Genomic DNA, 21,339 nt, shown 5'->3' on the forward strand with positions numbered 1-21,339 from the left:
TACTCCATCCCTCAGACCTTACCTCACTGATAGGGTAAGAGTAGAGAATGATTTGCTCAGAAAGCAAATTGGTAAGATTGGTAAGAACTCCATTATGACTTACATAAATTATGAAAATATATTAACTGAAAATATAGTTTAATATACCAAACTCAAAGAAATTGAAACTTTTACCTTTCATCAAACAAGAAGTCTACTTTCAGTTTCTTTGTGTTGCTAGATGCAGTCTGTTAGATACTTCTGTGGATCTCAAGTTCACAGGGTCCAGGAGGAAGTGATTCCATTCCAGCACCAAAATGTTTAGGTTTCTTTTACAGTCCTTTGAAGGGAGAGGTGACCAGGTTGAGGGGCTGAGTCAGGACTCAGGATGAGGACATACTACTCTATCTCCACCAAACTCTAGATCAAATGTCGCTAGAGGAAGGCAGGCTGCAGGCAGTGCAGAAATACACAACCAAAGGCCCTGGGTCCTTCCTTCCTCCTCCTGTGCAGATAGCAGTGCCCTCTCGGGTAAGAATTGTATCTTGGATTTGAGAGTTGTAGCATGTCTACTATATAAAGGAATTGTAATAATCCTAATACTGTAGATTGTCTTACATAAAACATCTTAATATTATATAGTTATTAGAAATCATGTTGAGGGAGTAAAGGGCAGCTGTAATAAACAGTATTTGAAAACCTTGTTTTAAAAAACATTTAATTCATCACTCTAAAAGAAAATATGTCATAAGAGGTTTTTCTTAAGTTTTCCCCTAAATGTCCAATTTTTCCATTGGAAAAAAGGGGAAAAGTTCTTGAAAAATCAGGGGGAAATGTTTTTTTTTCCTGAATTTTCCTGTTTTTTTTCTGGGCTTTCACATCTCTACACTGGATGCAAATTAAATTTGTTTTGTACCATTATAATACCTGATAAAGTATTGTCTTCTATCCACATTTCTCATATGTCCTAATTTAGAGATATCTCCCTGGTTTCACATTGCAAATTCTTCACAGCTCCTAAACTTGTGCTACTCATATAAACAGAGCAGCTGCATTATAATTGTGTTTTATTAAACTTTATTCAAACGATGCAGAATTAATTGTTTTAGAGTCATGTAGGAAGTGTTCCTTAGGGATTTCATCAATGTTTAGAAACATATAAAATACATCACTTAGCAAAATTACTGACAGGATCAAATTAACTATATTATGTGAAATGACCGATCATGAAATGTGTGATATAGCTCTACATTGTCCATTAATATCATGTTCAGGGAATAGCAATCAACATAAGCTGGTGCTGATTGCACGGGACCCATGAGGCATCTTTTCCCTTCCCAGGAAGCTATCATGACTTTTGGGGTCTTTTATTAACAGTGAGGGATTCAAGTGGGCTAGAAATCTTACAGAGTTAGAAGGAAAAAGCAGTGAAGAGGGATTATTTTATTCACATTTATAATAATCTGAAGTAATAAATTCTCTGCAATGGAAAAGGTATCAGCAAAAATCAAACCTCACTCTGCAAGCTTTGAAACAATGCAGTTACCAGAAAAAAAGTGTATGGAGCTTGTTACACCTTACTATGTGAGCTGCACAAACATTGATTGGTGTCAATACTAGCTCAAGTTTGGAACAGTCACATGTTCAGGCCAGCAAAGGCCTAAAAGACTAAAATGTAAGAATCCCTCCCCCTCTTCTAGGCTTCACCCCTGCCCCTGGGGCTCACCCAGTTCCCCCGTGCCCCCAGGACATTACTTAGTTGTAGCTGCCTGTACTGTGTCCCCCAAGGAAGCAGGCAGGGAAGGGTTAACCTGCTTGCCCAGCTGCTGCTTTTGCCAGGCTAGTACACTTCTGGCCCAGAGAACAGCAGCAATGGAGGATGTCACGTATGCAGGTTTACCATTTTCTGCCTGCTTCCTGGGACAGACTGGGGGCTGGGTGGTAGTGGACCCAGAGCAGGGGCCAGGCCAGGGGCTCCTGGCAGCTAGAGGTGCTACAGGACCTGCTCCCAGGCCGAGGCAGGGGCCTGCTGCTGGGCAACAGGCAGCTACCAGGGACAGTACAGGGCTCGGGTCAGTGGCTAAACAGTGGCAACTGCCAGGGACAGAGGCAACTGCCAGGGTCAGAATGGTGTTCAGCACCCAGAGGTCATCATCCGTAGCCTACATTCCCTGACCCAGGATGGTATTCTGCTCACGCAGCACCTGGAGCTGCGCGCCTGGAACTCCTGGTCACCAGTCCTCTGAGACTGCCAGCAACCATGGGAGGAAGATGGTGCAGTCCATTGTGCACCTCTCGTGGAGTTGAAATATCCACAGTTCTCTGGCTTTGGGCCACGGTGACCCTGAGGCCATATCCCCACTATAAAGTGTGTCGTCTCCCCCGTGCCCAGCTGCAGGCCCTATAGAGCCACAAGACAGAAGCTTTTGGTGATAGTTTGCAACATTTTAGAGATAAGATGCTCTGTACCAGTGGTCATGCGCTGCCCAGTCTCAGATTGAGAGTCAGCCATGCATGGGTATCTAGAGACTAAGATAAATTGGCCAGGCAAGCTTGGGCCCAGGCAGCCACTGGCTGAGCCGCCTATTCCTGCATGCTACCCTGGGGCCAGTGAACTGCTGGGAGCTGGCCACAGACAGCCTGCTTCCCCTACCCCGTCCCTAGGTCAGGACAGGCTAGGCTTCTCACAACACCTGCTGCCACAGTTCCAAACCATGCTGATCCCCTTCTCTCCCTGCAGGCCAACTAATCTGCTGTGCTGTTCCCTAGCCCATGGCACCCAGGCTCGGGAGGCATGGGGCTCCCAGACAACTGGGACAAGATGCTTTCTGTGCCCCCCACCCTCCTCTCTGGGAGTCTCTCCAGGGAGGCACCCTGGGGCCTATCCCCCACTGCACCTCTGCTGTCACCTGAGTGTGCCCCTGCTGTGTATGTCCCAGGTGGTGTGTGGTGAGCTGTTTGTGTGGACTGAGGGGTTCCCGGCCCACTACGCCCTGCTACTTTTGATTCTTATGGTGCCCTGGGTGGACCTACACTCCTGGTATGGGACTGTGATCTATGATGGCATGGAGGGGGCAAGCCTGGGTTGTCCCATCACCTCTGCTACTCTCTGGAAGGCTACCTGTGGCTGTGCTATGTGTCCCTGCCCCCCACTGCTGAGGAGGACATCACCACCACTGTACATGTATTCCTTGGCATATGAGAGGCTCATACTAGCCTAGCTGTGGGGACACAGACTGCTCAAAAAAGTTTAGCACTGTGTCCTGCCTCTGTATGCTGTGTGTGTGTGGGGGGGGGAACCCAGGGTCAGGGAGTGTGGGTAGGTCAGGTGGAAAAGGGAGGCAGGGATAGGGTCTGGGGTGGGGAGAGCCCTCCCCTGCACCCCGCATGGGGCTTACCATGTGGTCAGGGCTGGCATGGCTGGTGGCTCAGGGCAGTCCTCCCTGTCAGTGACATTGTGAGGCTGTGGCCAATGTCTTTAGCCCACAGTTTGTGGCATCCAGGCATCTTGTTGGAGCCACCCCCACCCCCCACAGGGAGAAGATGGTGCTGCTGGAGGTTGGCAGTGTTATGGCTGGCAATGCCTCATGCCTGGCCCTGGGATTCAGAGCTAGCAAAGGAGGTTCTGGCCAAGGGTCCATGGGCTGCTAATGGGAACTGCAGCCAGGTAACTGGGTGGGATAAGCTGCTGGACACCCAATGGGCCCTCCCCCAGTGATGTGTCACTGGGGGCCCAGGCTGGGGCAGGGATTTGGGCAGGCTGCACATCCTGGTGTATACTGCAAAGCTATGGGCTGAGTCCCAGGGCACAAGAATGGCATCCAGTTGCAGCATAAAAGGTACGGACTTGTGAGCAAGACTGGACCAACAATTGTGGTTAAGTCACGGTTACCCACTGCCCATAAGAACTTGACCTTTATGCAACACTGTTCACTGGTTGTGCCCTCGCTCCCGCATCTGACCTGACAGTACCTTATAAATATGCACATTGGACCAGCCTCCCAGCTCAAACTGGTGCTGCACCTCTGCATTAATCCACAGTACCATGAGGTTGCCAGTCTCCTCCCTGGTCCAGTTCAGGACCCAGGTAGAGGGCATGGGTATGTCTATGGACAGGGAGGAAGCCATGGTGGGTCTTGCATCAGCTCTCTGAGCCCCAGAGAGCTGTCCCTGAGCTGCTGGGCCTAGACAGCTGTCTACAGTGCTCAGCAGTGGGCCATGGCATGAGACAGTCAGCCAAATGGCAGAAGCCATGACCCACAACACCTTCAGGCACAGGGCAGGCTGCTGCGGGTATGCTGCAAGAAGGTGGCACTGGCCCTGCTGGCCAGAGGCTGCCTGCAGGTAACCCTTGGGGCTGGCAGGCCTGGTCAGAGTCTGAAGCAGCCGTCAGCACCCTGCAGCACCCTGCTGGTCTGGATGGCACTCTTCTGGCAGCCACATAGTGGGGAGGCGCTAGGCAGCAGTGCTGGGGTGCTGGGATGTAGGCACAGCTAGGCTGTGGCCTGCCCAGGGGAACACAGGGGCCTGCAGTGCCCTCAGGATTCCTGTCTGTACATCCCAGGGCTCAAAATATCTGCAGGCTTTTATAGCCTGACGACAGGGGCTGCCGTAGAGGCATCCCAGCCCTGGGTTAGGTTAGGCTTCTAGCCTGCAGCCCTGGGGCTGGCCTCAGGCAGGCCCCTTAGTGGCTAAGCAGACCCAGAAGCAAACTCATCTGCACTATAAACTTTCAAAAATAATATTTTCTTTTTCCCATTGTTCATCTGCATAATGCATCTGTTCTTATGCATAACTGAGTTCCAGCTTATTTTCTTTAAGTAATTTTCCATTCTTTCAGATGCTCTTCTTAAAATATATAGCATTTCTATAAATGTGCATTATAAAAGACTCATTACTATTTCATATCCTAGGTTCTCCTGTATTTTAACCTTAGTACACGTTGCTGCTTCCAATAATAAAGCAAAATAATCCTTCTAGTTGTCAGCTGCTTAAAGCACTGCCAAAAGGCCTGTGTCTATCACACTTCTTCCCAGAGAATAGAATCTTTGCTCATGAATCTTCCTTTTCACAATACCCGTGTAACAGAATTAGATCTTATGGAAGCAATAATTAATGAATAACAATAGTGACATGCATTCATATTTAGCATTGGAAAGTTTAACTGTGTAAGATATTTTTAAAAGGGCAGAAAGTGAGATTCATAAATTTGCAACTAGCTTGAATTATTAAATGTCAAATGAAACAGGAGTAGAGCAATGCACGATTCAATAAAATATAGTATTTTTGTATCTAGAGTTTTTATTATTTTTATTTTGCGCGACTTCACTTTAAAGAGAGAAGAAGAGAGTATTCAACTACCAGGAGTATGTATAATTCAGTATTTCCAAATTCAGGTACTCAAAAATCATGTGTCAGGCCAACAAAATATAATGGGATTTGAAGAAAGAACAATACAGCTTATGCCTTCAGCCTTTTACAGTACTTTGGATGGCATTCTCAAACTCTTTTTGAGAAGCATGAGGGGTGGTTTGTTTGTTTTAAAAATGCATATTTTAGGTAAAAGATGAAAGAGCCAATTAGATATTTAGATGAAAGATTTAACTCTCAGGTGACTACTGGGCACTTTTAATATCCTGAGATTCACATTACAATCATAACAGCTGGTGACACTGCTAACCAAGGGTCATGTGTGGTTAGCATATTTGCCCTTAATTATGTGGCGAGAACCACCAGTTTGTCCATCTAAACTAAGGGCTGAAATTGGTCATGCAGCAATGTACATGTTCTGTGGAAGAGTACATGCAAGTGGTGGGTGAACTGTACCATTGATTACTTGAGTATGGGTAATTAGGCACTGGAAGAAACAGCTGAAACACTTTTGGGGGCACCGGGAGTAAGTTTCCATCCAGGGCTTCTAAGCATGTAGGAAAGTAACTGCATTTTTGAAGGATTTTGAATCACTGCAACTGGAGCAGCTTCTCAGCACATTCAGAGCTCCTCTATATTACTGTCCAGTAGGGGTGTGTGAAGCAGGCCCTATTCAATTTGGATTCAGATTTGGCCCGAATCAGGGACAGGGATTCAATTAATTGTTTAGGATCAATGTTCCTGATTTGATTCAGCTGAATCTGAATCTGAAGATTTGATGCTGATTTGGAGAATCAGGGATTCAAACATAGACACAGCTTTAAAAATTTTTTCTATATACCTTGAGGTACCAGAGCGGCTCGTGAATGCTGTGATGCTGGGGTGGATGCAGCATCCCACAGGAGTGCGGGTAGCTCTCCATGTGCTTGGCAGTGAATCCAGAAGTGGACTGGAAATAGTTCTGGTCCACTTCTGGGTCCACCAAGGAGTGTGCTGGGAGGGGGGGCACCTCCATGTTCCGCCCCCGTCTCAGTGATCGGCCACAGGATGACCCTGGGTGCCCACCCACCAGACTCAGGAGGCAACAGTTGCTGAGCTGGTGGGAGCATGGGGGTGGGCCCAACACACTCCCCAGTGGACCCAGAAGTGGACCAGAAGTGGTTCTTGTCCACTTCCAGGTCTGCTGCCGAGCACGCTGGACAGACCCCCCGAGTCCTGTGGGACCTGCCATGCGCCCCAGCATTACAGCATTCCTGAGCTGCCTGCTACCTAGAGGTATGTAGAAAAAACATTTAAAGCTGTGTCTATGTCCGAATTGCTGAATCTTTTCAAATCTCTCTGAATTGACTGGGAGGGTTCCGATTCGATTTGGAAAGATTAAAGGGTCCTCTGATTTGATTCAGATTCAGAGATTCAGCCACTTAATCGGGCTGAATCTCTGCTGAATCAAATTAGGGACCAAAGCTTCACACAGCCCTACTGTCCAGTTTAGAAGAACTGTATGACTGATGCCTCCTCCTGCCAGGCACCCACTGCTTTCAAGGGAGAATATCAGTATCTTCTGTTCATCTTCCCACCTCACGTTTTTTTTCTTCCTAATCTGTCAATCACTTTCCTGCTTTCTTCTAACATTCTGGATGAACAAGCTGAGGATCCAGCTGTGGATTATTTATTTGTTTGAGGGTTTTTTTAAATGTATTATCACTATATGTGTCAGACATGATTTTTTATGCAGCAATGAGAATAAACCGAGGTATTTGCACTGCTGCATCATTACACTATTCTAGTATGTGAACAAATATAGAGTAAATATAATATTAGGAGTATGTTACAAAAAAGCTTTTGTTTGAAGACAAGCCACATCCTTTGCAGTTATATACTTGAATCCTTCTTGAGGATATAAGATTAGTTTTGTGATTCATGCTCTACCTATAAAACTGAAATTAAATACCTATTGGCAGAACAATAAAAATGTTTAAACCTGATTGATCTACTCATACAATTTAAGAAATACTTTAAAAGTTCAAATATATAAAAGCAATGTTACCATGCATATCCTTGTGTAGGATCATCCAGGAGTACTCGGATTATATATAGCAAACAGCTTAATAACTTGAGAGAAAAATTGAACAATCGTATTCTGAGACCTGTTTTATAGAAGGAGAGAAAAATAATATCAGTTCATTTAGGTTTTATTCCATATTTAATGTAGATAACTTAAAAGTAAGAAGTCATTCCCTTAGTCCGAGGCAGAATATTGGTAACGTCAAGTATTTCAATATTAGTATTTGGAAGCTTTTATGGGATCACTTCATATTGGAAATAGATGATAATTGATGAAATATTAAAATATGTTAATTTAATAGTGAATTTCATAATTAAGCTCTCAAAAGATAGCAAATATGAAAAATAACATAAATTATACAACTGTAACTTTACATCCTTTAGTGTATATACATTGAGAAAGCATTGAATCATATCAAACAGAGGGTCTGAAATAATGCTACAAAATGTAATGCAGTATTTTCTTTGAACTTAGGCCTTACATAGTCAGAGTTTCTTCAAAGTAATGGGGGCTCTACATAGGTACTTAGGACTGGATCCAGCACTAATTAAAATCAATGGAACTATTGACTTAATGGTCATTGAATCAGGATTTTTACTCATTCTATGACCAGGGCCTACGATATGAGTGTGATTTTATCATTAAAGGGAGTACAGCATTAGAATTGCACTAGTGTCAACATTTGCATCTTATTTCTGTATTTAAAAAAAGGAAAAGTGTCCAGTAATTATCCTGATAATCATTGCTGGTAGAGGACAACCAGAAACACCATTAGCAACTGATAGTAATTTGTGGACTTGTAAACTGAGGGTCAAATCCTGAATTTGGATACATGCTATTGACCCCTTGTATCCAAGGAGAGCCCCACTGACAGCTGAACACATCAAGATCTAGCATGAGGTCATTGGATAACTAGTGGCCCTTGTTATTGCTAACTAAGGCTCTAGTACTTCAAGCACTTGTGCATATCAGTAACCGCAAGCATATGAATAGTCCCACTGAGCTCAACAGAATTGCTTATGTCTGTTAATGTTTGCCTTATCAGGGCTTAGTTATGGATGTCCTCACCTCTGCATTTATCAGGGCACATTTAATATATTCTAAGGGTGGAAAGTCTGTCTTTCCTGTTACTCAGCCCTGAAATTACATAGAGTTCCACATAAACTGTGTTTTGGGGGGAAATTATACTTTAACTGAATATGTTATAGTTATTAATTCTGAAAATTATCCTTTCTTATACCACTTTGAAAATAGTCTAATATGTAGTCACAGAAAAAAAATCAGAAGAGTTTGTCCTTCAACTAAATGTTAGAATGTGCATTGCAATATGTCTGTTACAACATTTGTAATGGAACACTGCTTGGTCCTTTAACTATGAAGGCTAAGTGCTGAAGTCTAATAGATGTAAAAATGACAAAAGCTAAATGAACCTCACATGGTAAACTAATTGGGGGGGGGTGGTAAAAGTCCCATCCTCAATTCCTAAGCAATAAGAAACCATACAGCTGTTAGTAGCAACTAGAATTGTGAACATTCACCTACAGACTCCTGATATCTTATCAAGCTCAGCTAGCAAAAAGCTTCTAATTCCCCAGAATGGGAAGAAGGACTCAGAAAAGCAACAGGAAGAAGGAATGTATCCAGAGACTGTGGATAGCATGTAGGTTTAATGTCACTGAGGCCCCTGACAGATGTTACACTTAAGACATGTTTAACTGGTCTATCAGGTCTTAAGTAGTGACCTAGCCACATGTTAATGCAATTAGTAGGCAACCAGTAATCCTCTGGATCATGGGATACATGCAAGAGGTCTAGTCAGGTGTCTGATGAATCTGCTTGTATGGAGTTCTGCAAGCATCACATCACAGCCTTTGACATATATGCCTAGGCAAGAATATGGAAGAGTGGAGGTTGCCCAAGACCTACCACCCCACCCCACTTTAGACCATTGAGACAGAATCCAAAGGCCAGACCAAGTCCAGACAGTCAGTGCCTCAATCGTTGTAGCTTCTATCAGAAAGCAACAAATAATAACTGCTGCTGACTGTCTAATGCCTCAGTAAGGGTGTGTTTCTATCAAAGTGATGTCCCTTAGCCTTTCTCCAACCAAGGAGTACCCACAAGGCAGTGAGGACTAGGGTTTGGAGGCACCCTATACTCACCTTATTCTAGAGGTTGCAACATTGTGGTATTTTATAGGAGTTACCCCACCACAAGTAGCTCCACCATGTTGCCACCAGGTCCTCCAGTCAGATGCAGTTTACAGTCATACCTGGGGGACCAATTTATGGTGTGATAAACTGAGGAATAAGCCATAAAAATTATCATACAAAATATATGTAATACCTTAGTGGCTGGTTTCTATCATGTCTTTAAGTCAATGTGTGGCCAAGGGCTCCATGCACTCCCTCAGCTAGAGATTCTGATCAGCTGACTGGGATTCCTATCTGCATTGCAGCATAAGGAGCACAGGCAGCTGAGCTTGCTACTTGCTGGTGCAGGGGGAGCCCAGAATCATGATTCAGGGTACCCCTGGCACCAGCAATGTGGTGCAATAGGCTCTGTTACTTGATCCCACAGTCTCGCTTCCTGCCATGAGTTAATGGCATGGCAGGAAGCAAGATTGTTGGGATTATGCATCAGATCCTATCTCACCTTTAATTTAACACCTGTCAGTGGCCTTAGTGGACATGCTTCAGTGCTTTAGTCTTGACAGCACCTCTCACACCAAAGTCCTGGGAGGATTCCTCTGACAGTTTCACCTGTGGGACACAATCTGGTAGACATTCTTGAAGTACATGCTGAGGAGGATGTGTAAGTGCCCCTTTTCATCTGAAAATTCAATGGTTGGACCACTCTTTGTATGCCAAGGCAGAAAATGGTTGTAATATAACTATCTAGGCTGTTCGTACCCCTCCGCCCTGAATCTGCCACCACCTTCCTCATGTCCGGGGGCGGGGCCCCACACAGACTGATTTGCCCTTGGCCCCGCACCCTGATAGGATCATTTCTGCTTGCGCTACTCTGAAGCAACTCTTTGTGCTTATTTCTACACATTGTGTACAGGGAAATGGGGGGGGTGTCATGCTTCACTTTGGTGCTTCTTAGTATAGCTGAGAGGCAGTGTAATAGTAAGGCTCAGATCCTCAAGTATATGTAGGTACTTTGCTTTCATTGTAATTAAAACTTATGTGAAAAAAAAAACTTCTTCTAAATCACTAGTTCATTAATTAGTAGCCATAGGGGAGAAAGAGAAAACCTAGCAGGCCATGGTAACAAAGAAAGATTGCAAATCAAGAAAGATGATACTTTGACTATATGAAATACTTCTTAGATTCCACATTGACAAATACTTAAAATACTAGCTTTCATACTGAAAATATGATGTTATTCCTCTCAAAAGTGTTGTTTAGTGTTGTTACATCAAATTTTAACTATGGGAGAGAGGATATTTATTGATCAGTAAAACCATTCAAATCACAACTTGAAAGCTTTCTTAGGAAAGGCAATAGCAAGGACTTATTTGTAGCAATAAAGACAACGTTTACATAGCCTCAGATTCAGGGAAGAAACAGGCCTACTGTGCAGACTTCTCTGTTCCCCTGGGGACTTGAGTTGGTTCACTGAGCTCCAGAGAAGTCCAGATTTAGAAGTCTAAAAGTAAAAGTCCAAATTTCCCTCTAGCCTATGCCCAATATTTGTAAATGGCTGGTCCCAATGTTCTAATAAATGTCTGATTGGTTTCATTTCAATGTCTTTGTCTCACTGAAACTTTTAGAATTGGATTAAATTAGATGCCTTGTGGACTTGGAAGGTGTTAATTGTTTGAGATATATATTCCTGCAAAACCAAAAAAAGCAAAAAGGAGGGTTTCTTATTGCCTTTCCCTTCCCATTGTGAAATGCTGTTTCACACTGGTTTGTTACTTCTTCATTTTACTTTATGGTCTGACAACGCTGCTTTGTTTTTATAACTTATCTAAGCATTCTAACAAAATCCAAAAATATTACAGCAAAATAACATTCAATACATTTGGTTGCATTAATTACTGTTTCTAATATTTTAAGATAAAGCTATAATATAGTGTATATAGAGTATTTGATATATGGTTCTTCCTTATCCTTGTGCTCTGTTTGATTGCATCTTAGTTAAACATATGAACATTCCAACTTTGCTGACCACGCTAGTTGCTACATCTGCAAAAGTTCATGCTACAGTCACTCAGACACAGACTTTTGAGGCCTTCTGCTTTAGCTATACTTCTGCAGCTTTGGTGTCTTAAAGATGGGTAAGCCTGGCAACAACACGTAAGATTACCTTACACTGCAGAGAAGATTTTTTTAGGTTTCATGATTCCAAATGATGAGGAATGATTCAGATTTGGTCTTATTTCAATTGGAAAAGATAAGACTTTCAGGTAACAAAACTGAAATGTTATATGCTGTGAAGTAGAATGATGGACTTCATAGTGCTGATATTATGATAGGGCTCTAGGAGTAGATTTACTCTAGCAAATGGAAACACATTTTGGAATCCTGTATCCACTGAATCTGAATAATGAAGCAGCTATATCTTCATTCTATATTACACAACTAATGCCTGTATCAGAATTCTCCGGGGGACGGGTTATTTTGGCTTTACATAAAAATTACACAAACCCTGACGTCCTGTTTACCAAGATGTATTATTGAGTTTATTTGTGACAAGCAGGAACTCATAAGACTAATCTTGCTGCTGGTGAAATTCCTTGGTTATCAGATGCATCTCCATTAAGTTGTCTTGTGTTGTCACTGAAGCACCTGACAGATGTTACCTGTACTTCATTAAAAATTTCCATTAGGTCAAAACTAGCGAAAGCCTTAGCAGAACTTTCAAAGAAAGGGATTGTCATGCAACAGCATTGAGCCCTGCACCCTCCAAAGAAAAAGGAAAGAAAAGAAAAGAAGGTGCTTAATGAAAAATTATACATTTAAGAGTGGGTTTTCAAACATGACATTGACGTCAACGTCAAACCATTTTCTTAGGCAATCCTAGATAATATATCTTTTGAAAACCACTCTCAAATCTTTTCTTAAGCTACTTCTTTTCTTTCTTTTCCTTTTTCTTTGGAGGGGGCTGAGGAAGATGATGATAATCCTTTTCCTTGGAAGGTGCTGATGATGAACTGGCTGATATTTGCCATTTTTAGATATAAAATGGTTTCACTGACATTCACTTTCAGGAGAGCAGACCTTGACACACTATAATGTATGTGACAAATAACTAATGTTTTAAAAACATATACTGATAGCTTCCATATAACTTTCTGAAACAATAGTTATTGGTCACATGCAATGCATTGGGCAAAGTCTGATCTATTGGCAGCCTGTAATCATTTCCTGAACAACCTTTTCCCAAAATGCACTTTGTAGGATTAGGTATTTCTTGACTTGCTCTGCTTGCTCATAGTTTTGATAGTGTTGCTTCTGTCTAAATAGTGAGAGCCTAGTACTTCAGTTCTTTGCACTTCAAGTAGTCATGAAAGCCTATGAAATGTGGGCATGAAACAGTACTGTTCTGATTAAATTTTGCTTTACAATCATTTTGCACATGTATAGGCTACCAAAGAGGAAGCAGGCCCAGAACTGATTTGGTATATCTATATAAACCCTGTTTTTTATGCATATATTTGCCTTTTTGTGAATGTCTTTGTTAAATTATTTTTAACATCCTTCAGATCTACACAGTTCTTACCTATCAATCTGTTAACTTCAGTTTCTGTATGCTGGTTAACTTTTTTCTTATTTCAATTTTATATTCTTTCAGTGTTTCAAAATGGTCCATGTGGCTTGATTTCGATTTTTTTTCACAAGCAGATTGTCAAGTAGTATGTCTTCATCTACCATTTGACACTGATGCCTGAAAGCTCTGTTCAGCTATATCAGTCAGACATTTTTAATCCTATTAAGCTTTATTTCTTCTATGTTATGTGATTATAATTTCACTGTACCACTGTAACCATAGTATCATATTGTCTGTCACATTTAAAAGAAAATTCCTGATACCATAGATCTGCAATCTGTTTCTTTGTTTCATTAAATAAAAATAAGTGATTGAATGATGTTTCCTGGACAGTTTGAGCACATGTTAACATTTTTTCTCAAGCGTTCTCTTGTATAAACTGATATATTGTTCAGTGCTGTTTGTGACCTTGGCTTGGAGGCATTAAGTGCTAACTTACTGGAATCTGTAATAGTCTGTATTTTGGAGAGAAAGGCCAGATTTTAACTCAGAATAAAATTACAGTGATAGTTTTTAGCAGCTGTGGTTTGGACCCTTTTTATTGTCTTTAAGTATTCTTATTTTTCTTTGTATAATTTTGCTATCCCAACTGTATGCCTTTTTTCTCTCCTTTCATCAACTCTAATATGACTGTTGATAGGCTTGCTCTGAACTTCCTCATAATTCTCTAACCCATTTCTAGTTTTGGGTTTTTTTTAATTACATCTATCCCTGCAGTGGTTTGTTTCAGATCTTATTTCAAAACATGGTGTTAATAATTAATTTCTTGGATATGCTTTTTCCATTATTCCTCCTTTACTGAATTAAAGTTTCACTTATTTTTCCATTTGGGACTTATTTTAGGCTCTGATTATTTGCCATGCCATTTTGCCGAAGGGAAGCAAGTCATTGCAATTTCTTTGTAGCTGGCTGAAATCCTTGTAAAATAGCTGTACAATATTTATGGTAAACCCTATTGAAATATATTACCTATACAGAACATTCATTATGACTAGATATTAAACCCAGATAAAATTTATTTTTTATCCATTTATAAAAACATTTGAAAAACTGGAACAAAATTGAATTATTGATGTCTGATGTTATAGCAACTGTGCGTAATTTGTCTTAGAATAATTGTGTATTCTGCAGTAGCTTGTTAAAACTTAAGAGTTGTATTGCTTAGTAATATGAGGCACATGCTATTAGTCATGGTACCCTAATTGGCTTTATGTACTTCATGAATTTCTAAAGGTTAGAAAAATAACAACTAAGCGGGTGGCTCTATTTTGTGTGCTCTCTTTGAGCTATTTGGAAAATAAATCTGGCAGTGGCAACAGAGGGGGTCAGTAGATGTGTAGTGAATCTTTCCCTAACAAATGAGTGGGAAGGATTTGGTTTTCTGACTGAAAGCCATCCAGTGAGTCAGTGTTCCGGCTAGGTGAGAGGGCTTAACTGATCTCTCCCAAGAAAGACCTTAAAACTAGCAATTAGAGCTTCTTAGGTATCTTCCATAAAGCCTTTTAGATGTGAGCAAGGTCAGAGATCTGCAGTATCAGGTAAGAGGGATAGGCAGTCTTACAAACCCTGAACATGGTGAGGTTGCTTTGCTGTAGGGAGGTGTTCTCCATGTGCTTTTATGGTGCATAATGCTTGAAATTCTTTTAATTGCTTTTGTTTCTGATAAGATGCAGGTCATAAAGGGTGACAATGCTTTGGGGTCTTGATGGGAGATGGGTTGACATATATAGTTCAGCATTTCTCAACCCGTGTGTGGCAACCCAAAAATGGGTTGCAAGAATATATGAAAGGGTCACAAACAGACTTTAAAAATGGACCAACAAACTTTTAAAAATGGATTCTCCTTTAAAGGAGAAAAACTTGGCTTTTCCCTTGCAGGCTGTCAGTGCCAGCCTGCAAGGGGCTGCTTGGGCCTCCCCACCGACCCCACTTCACCAACTGGGGGCTGGGGCCTGGGGGCAGCAGTTTGTGAGTGTGGGACACCGGGTCAGGACTGGCCATCAATGCTTACAAATGGGTCCTGCTACAGAAAAGGTTAAGAAGGTTACTATGTTGCTAGTTCACATAGTTTACTAGCAATAGAGTAAATATTATGCCCTCAAACTTGCTTCCTGTGTTTCTGATACCTAAAATCACCATTTAAAGTATGGTACTTCTTAGAAACCTACTGTACGCTAGAGGCTGTTGTGATTGAAGAAGTGTTCAGAGTGACACTATTTCTCATAGTTAGATCAGGAGCACTCTACTGATTTTTCTACTAGTTTTCACTCATTTTGGCTGACCATATTAGATGCAGGGATTTTTCAGAAACTTGAATTTTCTAGTATTCACAGCTGGTAGCAAATGCACTAAAAATAAAACCCTGGTACTTTTTTTTCTTCATAAGTAGGCTATCCTCATCTCCAACAGGGGGGTTTTACTGTCATCTCCCCAAACCCTCCCAAAGTCTTCCCTGAAGAATGGAAAAAGGAGCAAATTTTCCATTAAGTGTCTTCAGAATCTCTTTCATTTGCTTCACCATCATCTAAGTTTTTAAATATAATCTGGGGCACCTGTAACTCTGAATCTCTTAACATGGTCAGCCAAAGAGGCATACACTTGGTACATGGATGGCCATTTAGCTGTGGGAAATCCTACTTATGTAACAATTTAGTCTTTCATTTTTGTTCTTTTGGACACAAATGTGACTACTTATACAGCAATACAGTCTTCAGTCCTGCTGTGAATTTCAATATTTTCTGAAAAACTTGTTCATTTAAATTGCAAGTAGGAAAAGTATTTGCAAAGAGAGCTCACAAAATCAAGACACATTGTTTCCTATTTGCTCAAACAATCAGCACAAAGTATGTATAATAAAGTCATATTATACAGATGTTCGTGTGTGTGAAGAGTGATGTTTCACTGATTTTAAAATATCATTAGAAATTATGGCTGAGATGTGAAAGAGATTTTTTTTCCTTAAGGCTGTCAGTTCAGGTAATTTGTTTATTTTTTCCATAGCAAGTTCTTCGTGGTTTTGTCAGTCTTATAGCAGCATATAGTCCACAGTGTGTTTAATACATTTAACATTCACTAAATCTCACAGTTAGCAGAAATATTACTATCTTTTTTGCATAATGGAATTAATACTATTTCATTTCAAAGTGCTTTAAGAGGTTTTCCTACAATAGTTGGAACATATGTTGAAAGTACATTCCACTGCAGCTAATGCAAATATTTATGAAGTAAAGCATCTTTCTGTTTTGAGTTAGGTATCTCAGTATGATCCACATTCTAGTAAAATCTGTATTGATGTGTGTGCTGAAATGCATGAGTCACAACAGAATATGCAACTTTCAAATGTTTTCACTTAATGGCCTTCTCATTCACCTCTTTGAGTTTGCATATTGTTTTAACTAAAGTGATTCCTGGGGTTTCTTGGTCTGTGAATGTAGGGCAATCTCTACATAAGAAAAATAACTTTGTTATGACAAGCCATCATTTTAGTATCACATTTTGCATTTTCTTTTGCCCTTTGTATTTATTTGACATGAAACCACAGTTTCTGTATTATTATTCCATGAATATAAAAATATTTTTGATCCAGTGTCATTTGAAATCTTACAAATACAAAGAAAATTGGCATGTCTGTTAGTAGCATAACTGGGGGGTGGGGATTACCAAGGCAGCAAAGCTCAGCACCACCTTTGGGGGTGGAGGCGCAGCATAAAAATGTACACCGCTGCTGTAGTGGTTGACCATGCCACTGCCATTGGCATAGTGGCAACCAGACCTGCCTTGTGCATTGTGGCTGCCCCGCACATGGAGCTGCCCTGCTATGCCTGTGAACAGTATCATGCAAGAGTAAAACTGATTGAATGATAGAGGACAGAAAAGAAGCAATTATAAATGGCAGTGAATCAAATTAGGAGTTTCTGTCTGTACAGAACCAGGACATGATCCTACCAGGATGTGATTAAAGTTAATTTTGTAAATATACTAAATTGGAAAATGCTGTTAATACTAGGAAAAGCCACAATATAAAGGTTGACTGAAAAACATTGGAAGGCGGGAACAAAACCGTATTAGTACCACCAGTAATCAGGTCATTGGGTCTCTCTGTATCTCTCTCTTTTTTTCCATTTTTTAAAAATTATTTTATACAAAGTGGAAAAGCAGATATTGAGAGTACTTGCTTCAGAAAGCCAAACAATTCCAATAAGGGAAATGGAGATTCAGGTTCCTCCTTTGAATTACAGGATCATAAAAAAATAGTATTGGAAAGGATCTCTGGAGGTTGCGTAGTGCAATCCCCTGCTCAAAGCAGGACCATCCCCAACTATATCATCCCAGCCAAGGCTTTGTCTATAGAATCATAGAAAATTAGTGTTGGAAATAAGGGGATTCATATCTTTAGCCTTGAAGCTCATTACTACTGCACAGTAGCATTGTGAGGCATGAACTGTGATGTGATGCTACTGCACAGTAGTAACAAGCTACTGTTTGTTCAGTCAGTGTCACCAGGAAGTCGTGTGGAGACACTACTGTGCAGTAACACTAGTTACCTTGCAGTCATTTAGTACTTGGGTATGCAAGTACTAAATGACTGTGCAGTAACAACTCCACAGTCATGCCTAAGCAGGTTTTATAAACTTTGTCTTGTTTCCTGTGCTTTTGGGCATAGTTTATGGACTTACAAACTGAAATGGTTGTATTTGTTTATATTTAAAATACTGTATTCAGAAATACCTAAGAACTAGACATTTTGCACTTTAATTCTTTTTGCAACCTAGATGACTTGAGATAAAGAGAAACACAGTGGAAGAAAACACATTGGAATCCCAGATGACTCTGTAGCTGCTGCTACTTTATTTTGGGAAGCTGCTTTCCTATGTGCTATGTGATGGTCCATTAAAGCACAATGATTCATCAGTTGCATGAAAATTAGCAAATCTAGTGACATAAAAAACCAAGTCAATATCAATATCTGTTCCCCAAAACATGAACAAATATATACATTTCTAAAATTATTTTGAGAATTTATCATGGAAATTCTTCAAGAAAGACTTTGCTGAATTCTACTGATAAAATTTTAGCCTCACTGTAATCCAAAGGACTATTTTCTATTGTTTACAATGTCAGAATAACCTATCAGGAATACATTTAACAGAAAAGAATATATTTGCTTACTTGATCTTTGATTTTTGATGAAGAATAGTTTTAATCTCTCTTTAAATGTATTTTCATTCATGTAGAATTCGATTTGTACCCTGCAATACAAAAAAGAGTAGTACCATTAAACAGTCAATTTATTACATTATTATATATGCACATTTGCAAGAGACTTTGCAAATGAACATTCTTGCCATATGTTTATATCATAAAACCAGAGGAACATATTAAGAGTTTTAGACAATATGGATATTAGGCCTGTGCAAGTAGGCAGCTATTCAATCTGGCTTTGGATCCAGCCACACTGGATGCCAGGGATCCAATCCAGAGCTCCAGATTGGTTTCCCGCTTCGATCTATGGCCTCAGAGATCCAGCCATAGGGTATAATGGGGAATCAATGAAATATCTACAACTTTGTTGTTTTTTCTCTGATGTAGATGAAACATGCTGTGATGGTAGCCTCTGCTGAGAGCATTAAGCCTGCCAAGTTTCAAAAGGATCCGTGCAGGTGTTTGGGGGAGAACTGCACCCCAAATCTTTGAAAGCAAAACTCATGTCACGTGTGTGTTACACTACGGGGGGGTGAAAACTGCAGGGGTGGTAGCTCCTGCTGAGGCCACAAAGCCTGCCAAGTTTCAATGTGAGAGATGCAGGGGTTCACCACCACTGCAGTTTTCACCCCCCTTTGGTGTAACACACACGTGTGACATGAGTTTTGCTTTCAAGCATTTGGGGTGCAGTTTCCCCCAAACCCCTGCACTGATCTTCTTGAAACTTGGCAGACTTCATTCTCTCAGCACAGGCTACCATTTCTGCAAGTTTCATCCAAATCAGATAAAAAACAACAAAGGTATAGATATTTAATTGATTCCCCATTATACCCTATGGCTGGATCTCCGAAGCCACTCCAAAGCTTTTCCGAAGCAGTTTGAAAGCTCCAAACTGCTTCGGAAAGCCTAAAGAAGCCAGTACTTCAATCCAGACATGCTGCTTCAGACACCAAAGTGTCCAAAGCTTCTCCAGATCTGAAGCATGGTCCAAAGCTTCGCACAGCCCTAATGGATGTTTAAGCACACAAAACAGGTTATTACTCCTTTTTTATATATAATTCTCAAATATATGTCCACTGTGGTCATATATACAAGATATATGCAATCTTTTTATTATAAAATGTACTCAGACCTGAACACAATATACCACATTCCTCCCAGAATTTGATAGGAAGGTACTTCTTTCTTCTTTGGATATGCTGCAGCAAAGAACAGAACTGTAAAATGTCATTGCCCATCTCCTTCCTCCACTTCCCTCTCCTATCTATAATTTATGTCAACATCATAACCACCGTGCCATCCATTATGACCCTTGACATTTACTCAAGTACTGCCATGTAACACATTTCTCCCACTCATTGAATAACTTTACTTCTGATTACTTTTTTTCTTGGATGTATTGTCTTTATTTGTCTAAATGGATTCTGCCTTTATGACGTCTCCATTCTTACTTGAAAAGCGTTTTTGAAATAATATCTATCGCTGTCATTTTTCTCGTGTTTTCCCACTTTCATTCCCTGCCACCTTATTACTATGGTGTTTTGTTCTGTATACCTTTGTATGGAATCTAGAGGTGTCCATTTAGCAAGATTAGCAGGTTTAAAGAATAGGATACACCATCACTCTTCAACAGCAAGCCAAGGGCAGGGAAAAGAGGGGTGTCTAAAGGGGGTCTGTGCTGGGACTGTCCAGCACACAGAGGGCATTGCTCATTCCTGCCTACCCTCCCTTTCATCAGCCTTGATCTTCCCTTTTCCAAACTTAAAACAGAGCCTGCCAGGAGGGCTTCAGAGCACATAAGTTGCTACACTTTGATACATCTTTATCTGATACCTCATGTAATGAGGGGTCAGATTTTCACCGGATTAGCCATTTTTGAAGCAATCTGCAGTTGTGCACTTCTGTCTGATCATAGCTATAAACTGCTTCCTGTGGCCATATTGGGCAAAAATTGCCACTTCTGTCTGCGCCCACAGTTTTTTTCTGCTAAGATTAGGCAGGGGTCACTGATGCCTTTACAGCACAGCCACTGGGTAGTGGGAGAGGTGGAGCTGATCCCTGTTTCCACACCTATATTTTATTCAGTGACTATTACATTAATCAAAACCCAGGTCTTCCTCCTCTCCCTAACACCCCCCTTCAAAGTGAGTGCCTCCAGCAGGCAACAGAGTCAAGCTATCTCTTGTGATCTCTCTCTGCCCCCAATGAATACTGAATTCTTTTTTTGTGCAGTGATAAATCTTCAAGTATCCTCCCCATTCTAGAACAGCTGCTAGCCTAATATTTAAGGCAGTTTCCTGAGGGATCTGAGAATGCCTTGCCAAAGCAAAGGAGGGAATTGAACCTGGGTATACCAAATCATGGGTATGTCCTCTAAGCATTAGAGGCTTAGGCCTGGGCGACTGGTGCCACTGTAGTCAGGGGGGGCATGTCTGCCCCCCAGTGACTAGGGGGCATCCCCCAGGGCTGATTGCACTGATGGGGGGGTCCCCCCATGGCCATTCTCACTGAGGGGGGGGAGGGGGGCCCTGCAGCCAATCACACCAACCAGGAAGCAGCCGCAGCACCCCCTGAAGTGGCCATGGTGCTCGCAGAAGTGGCCACTCTGGTGCTCCCACTCCCCAGCCGGTGCTCGCAGGGGGTTACTGGTTCTCCCGCCTACCCCCCCTGCCCATCGCCTAAGCTCTCAGGGGTTGCACGTGCACCCCTGTGCCCACCCCTCCACGTATCACCACTGGGCTTAAGAAGTTATATAAGCGGAATCATGAACTGGTGGCTGAAACAACCTTTTTTGTGTGTGGAATGATCATGTAGGTGTGTGTTAGCCATGGTTTGAGGAAGCCTACAGGTTTGTACTTCTTAGGGGATTTAGGCAAAAGATCCCAGTTGAGCTCAAGTGGGAGATGTTGTGTTGAGCTCCTCAACAGTGGAGCAGTTTTAAA

The 21,339-nt window shown here is 41.5% G+C and overlaps 1 protein-coding gene across 1 annotated transcript in view; it reads right to left on the reverse strand.

The window, feature by feature from the left end:
- The window catches only part of KCNT2 (potassium sodium-activated channel subfamily T member 2), a 451,804-nt gene that overhangs the window by 323,350 nt on the left and 107,115 nt on the right, over window positions 1-21,339 (reverse strand). The window contains exons 2-3 of the mRNA XM_019502030.1: window positions 18,365-18,444; window positions 7,397-7,496 (exon numbers count right to left, since the gene is read on the reverse strand). Of these exons, the coding sequence (XP_019357575.1) occupies window positions 7,397-7,496; window positions 18,365-18,444 (180 nt within the window). The remainder of the gene's footprint in view (window positions 1-7,396; window positions 7,497-18,364; window positions 18,445-21,339) is intronic.

Source organism: Gavialis gangeticus, unplaced genomic scaffold (genome assembly GCF_001723915.1).
Source record: "Gavialis gangeticus isolate Ggan-Ray unplaced genomic scaffold, GavGan_comp1, whole genome shotgun sequence".
Lineage (NCBI taxonomy): Eukaryota > Metazoa > Chordata > Crocodylia > Gavialidae > Gavialis > Gavialis gangeticus.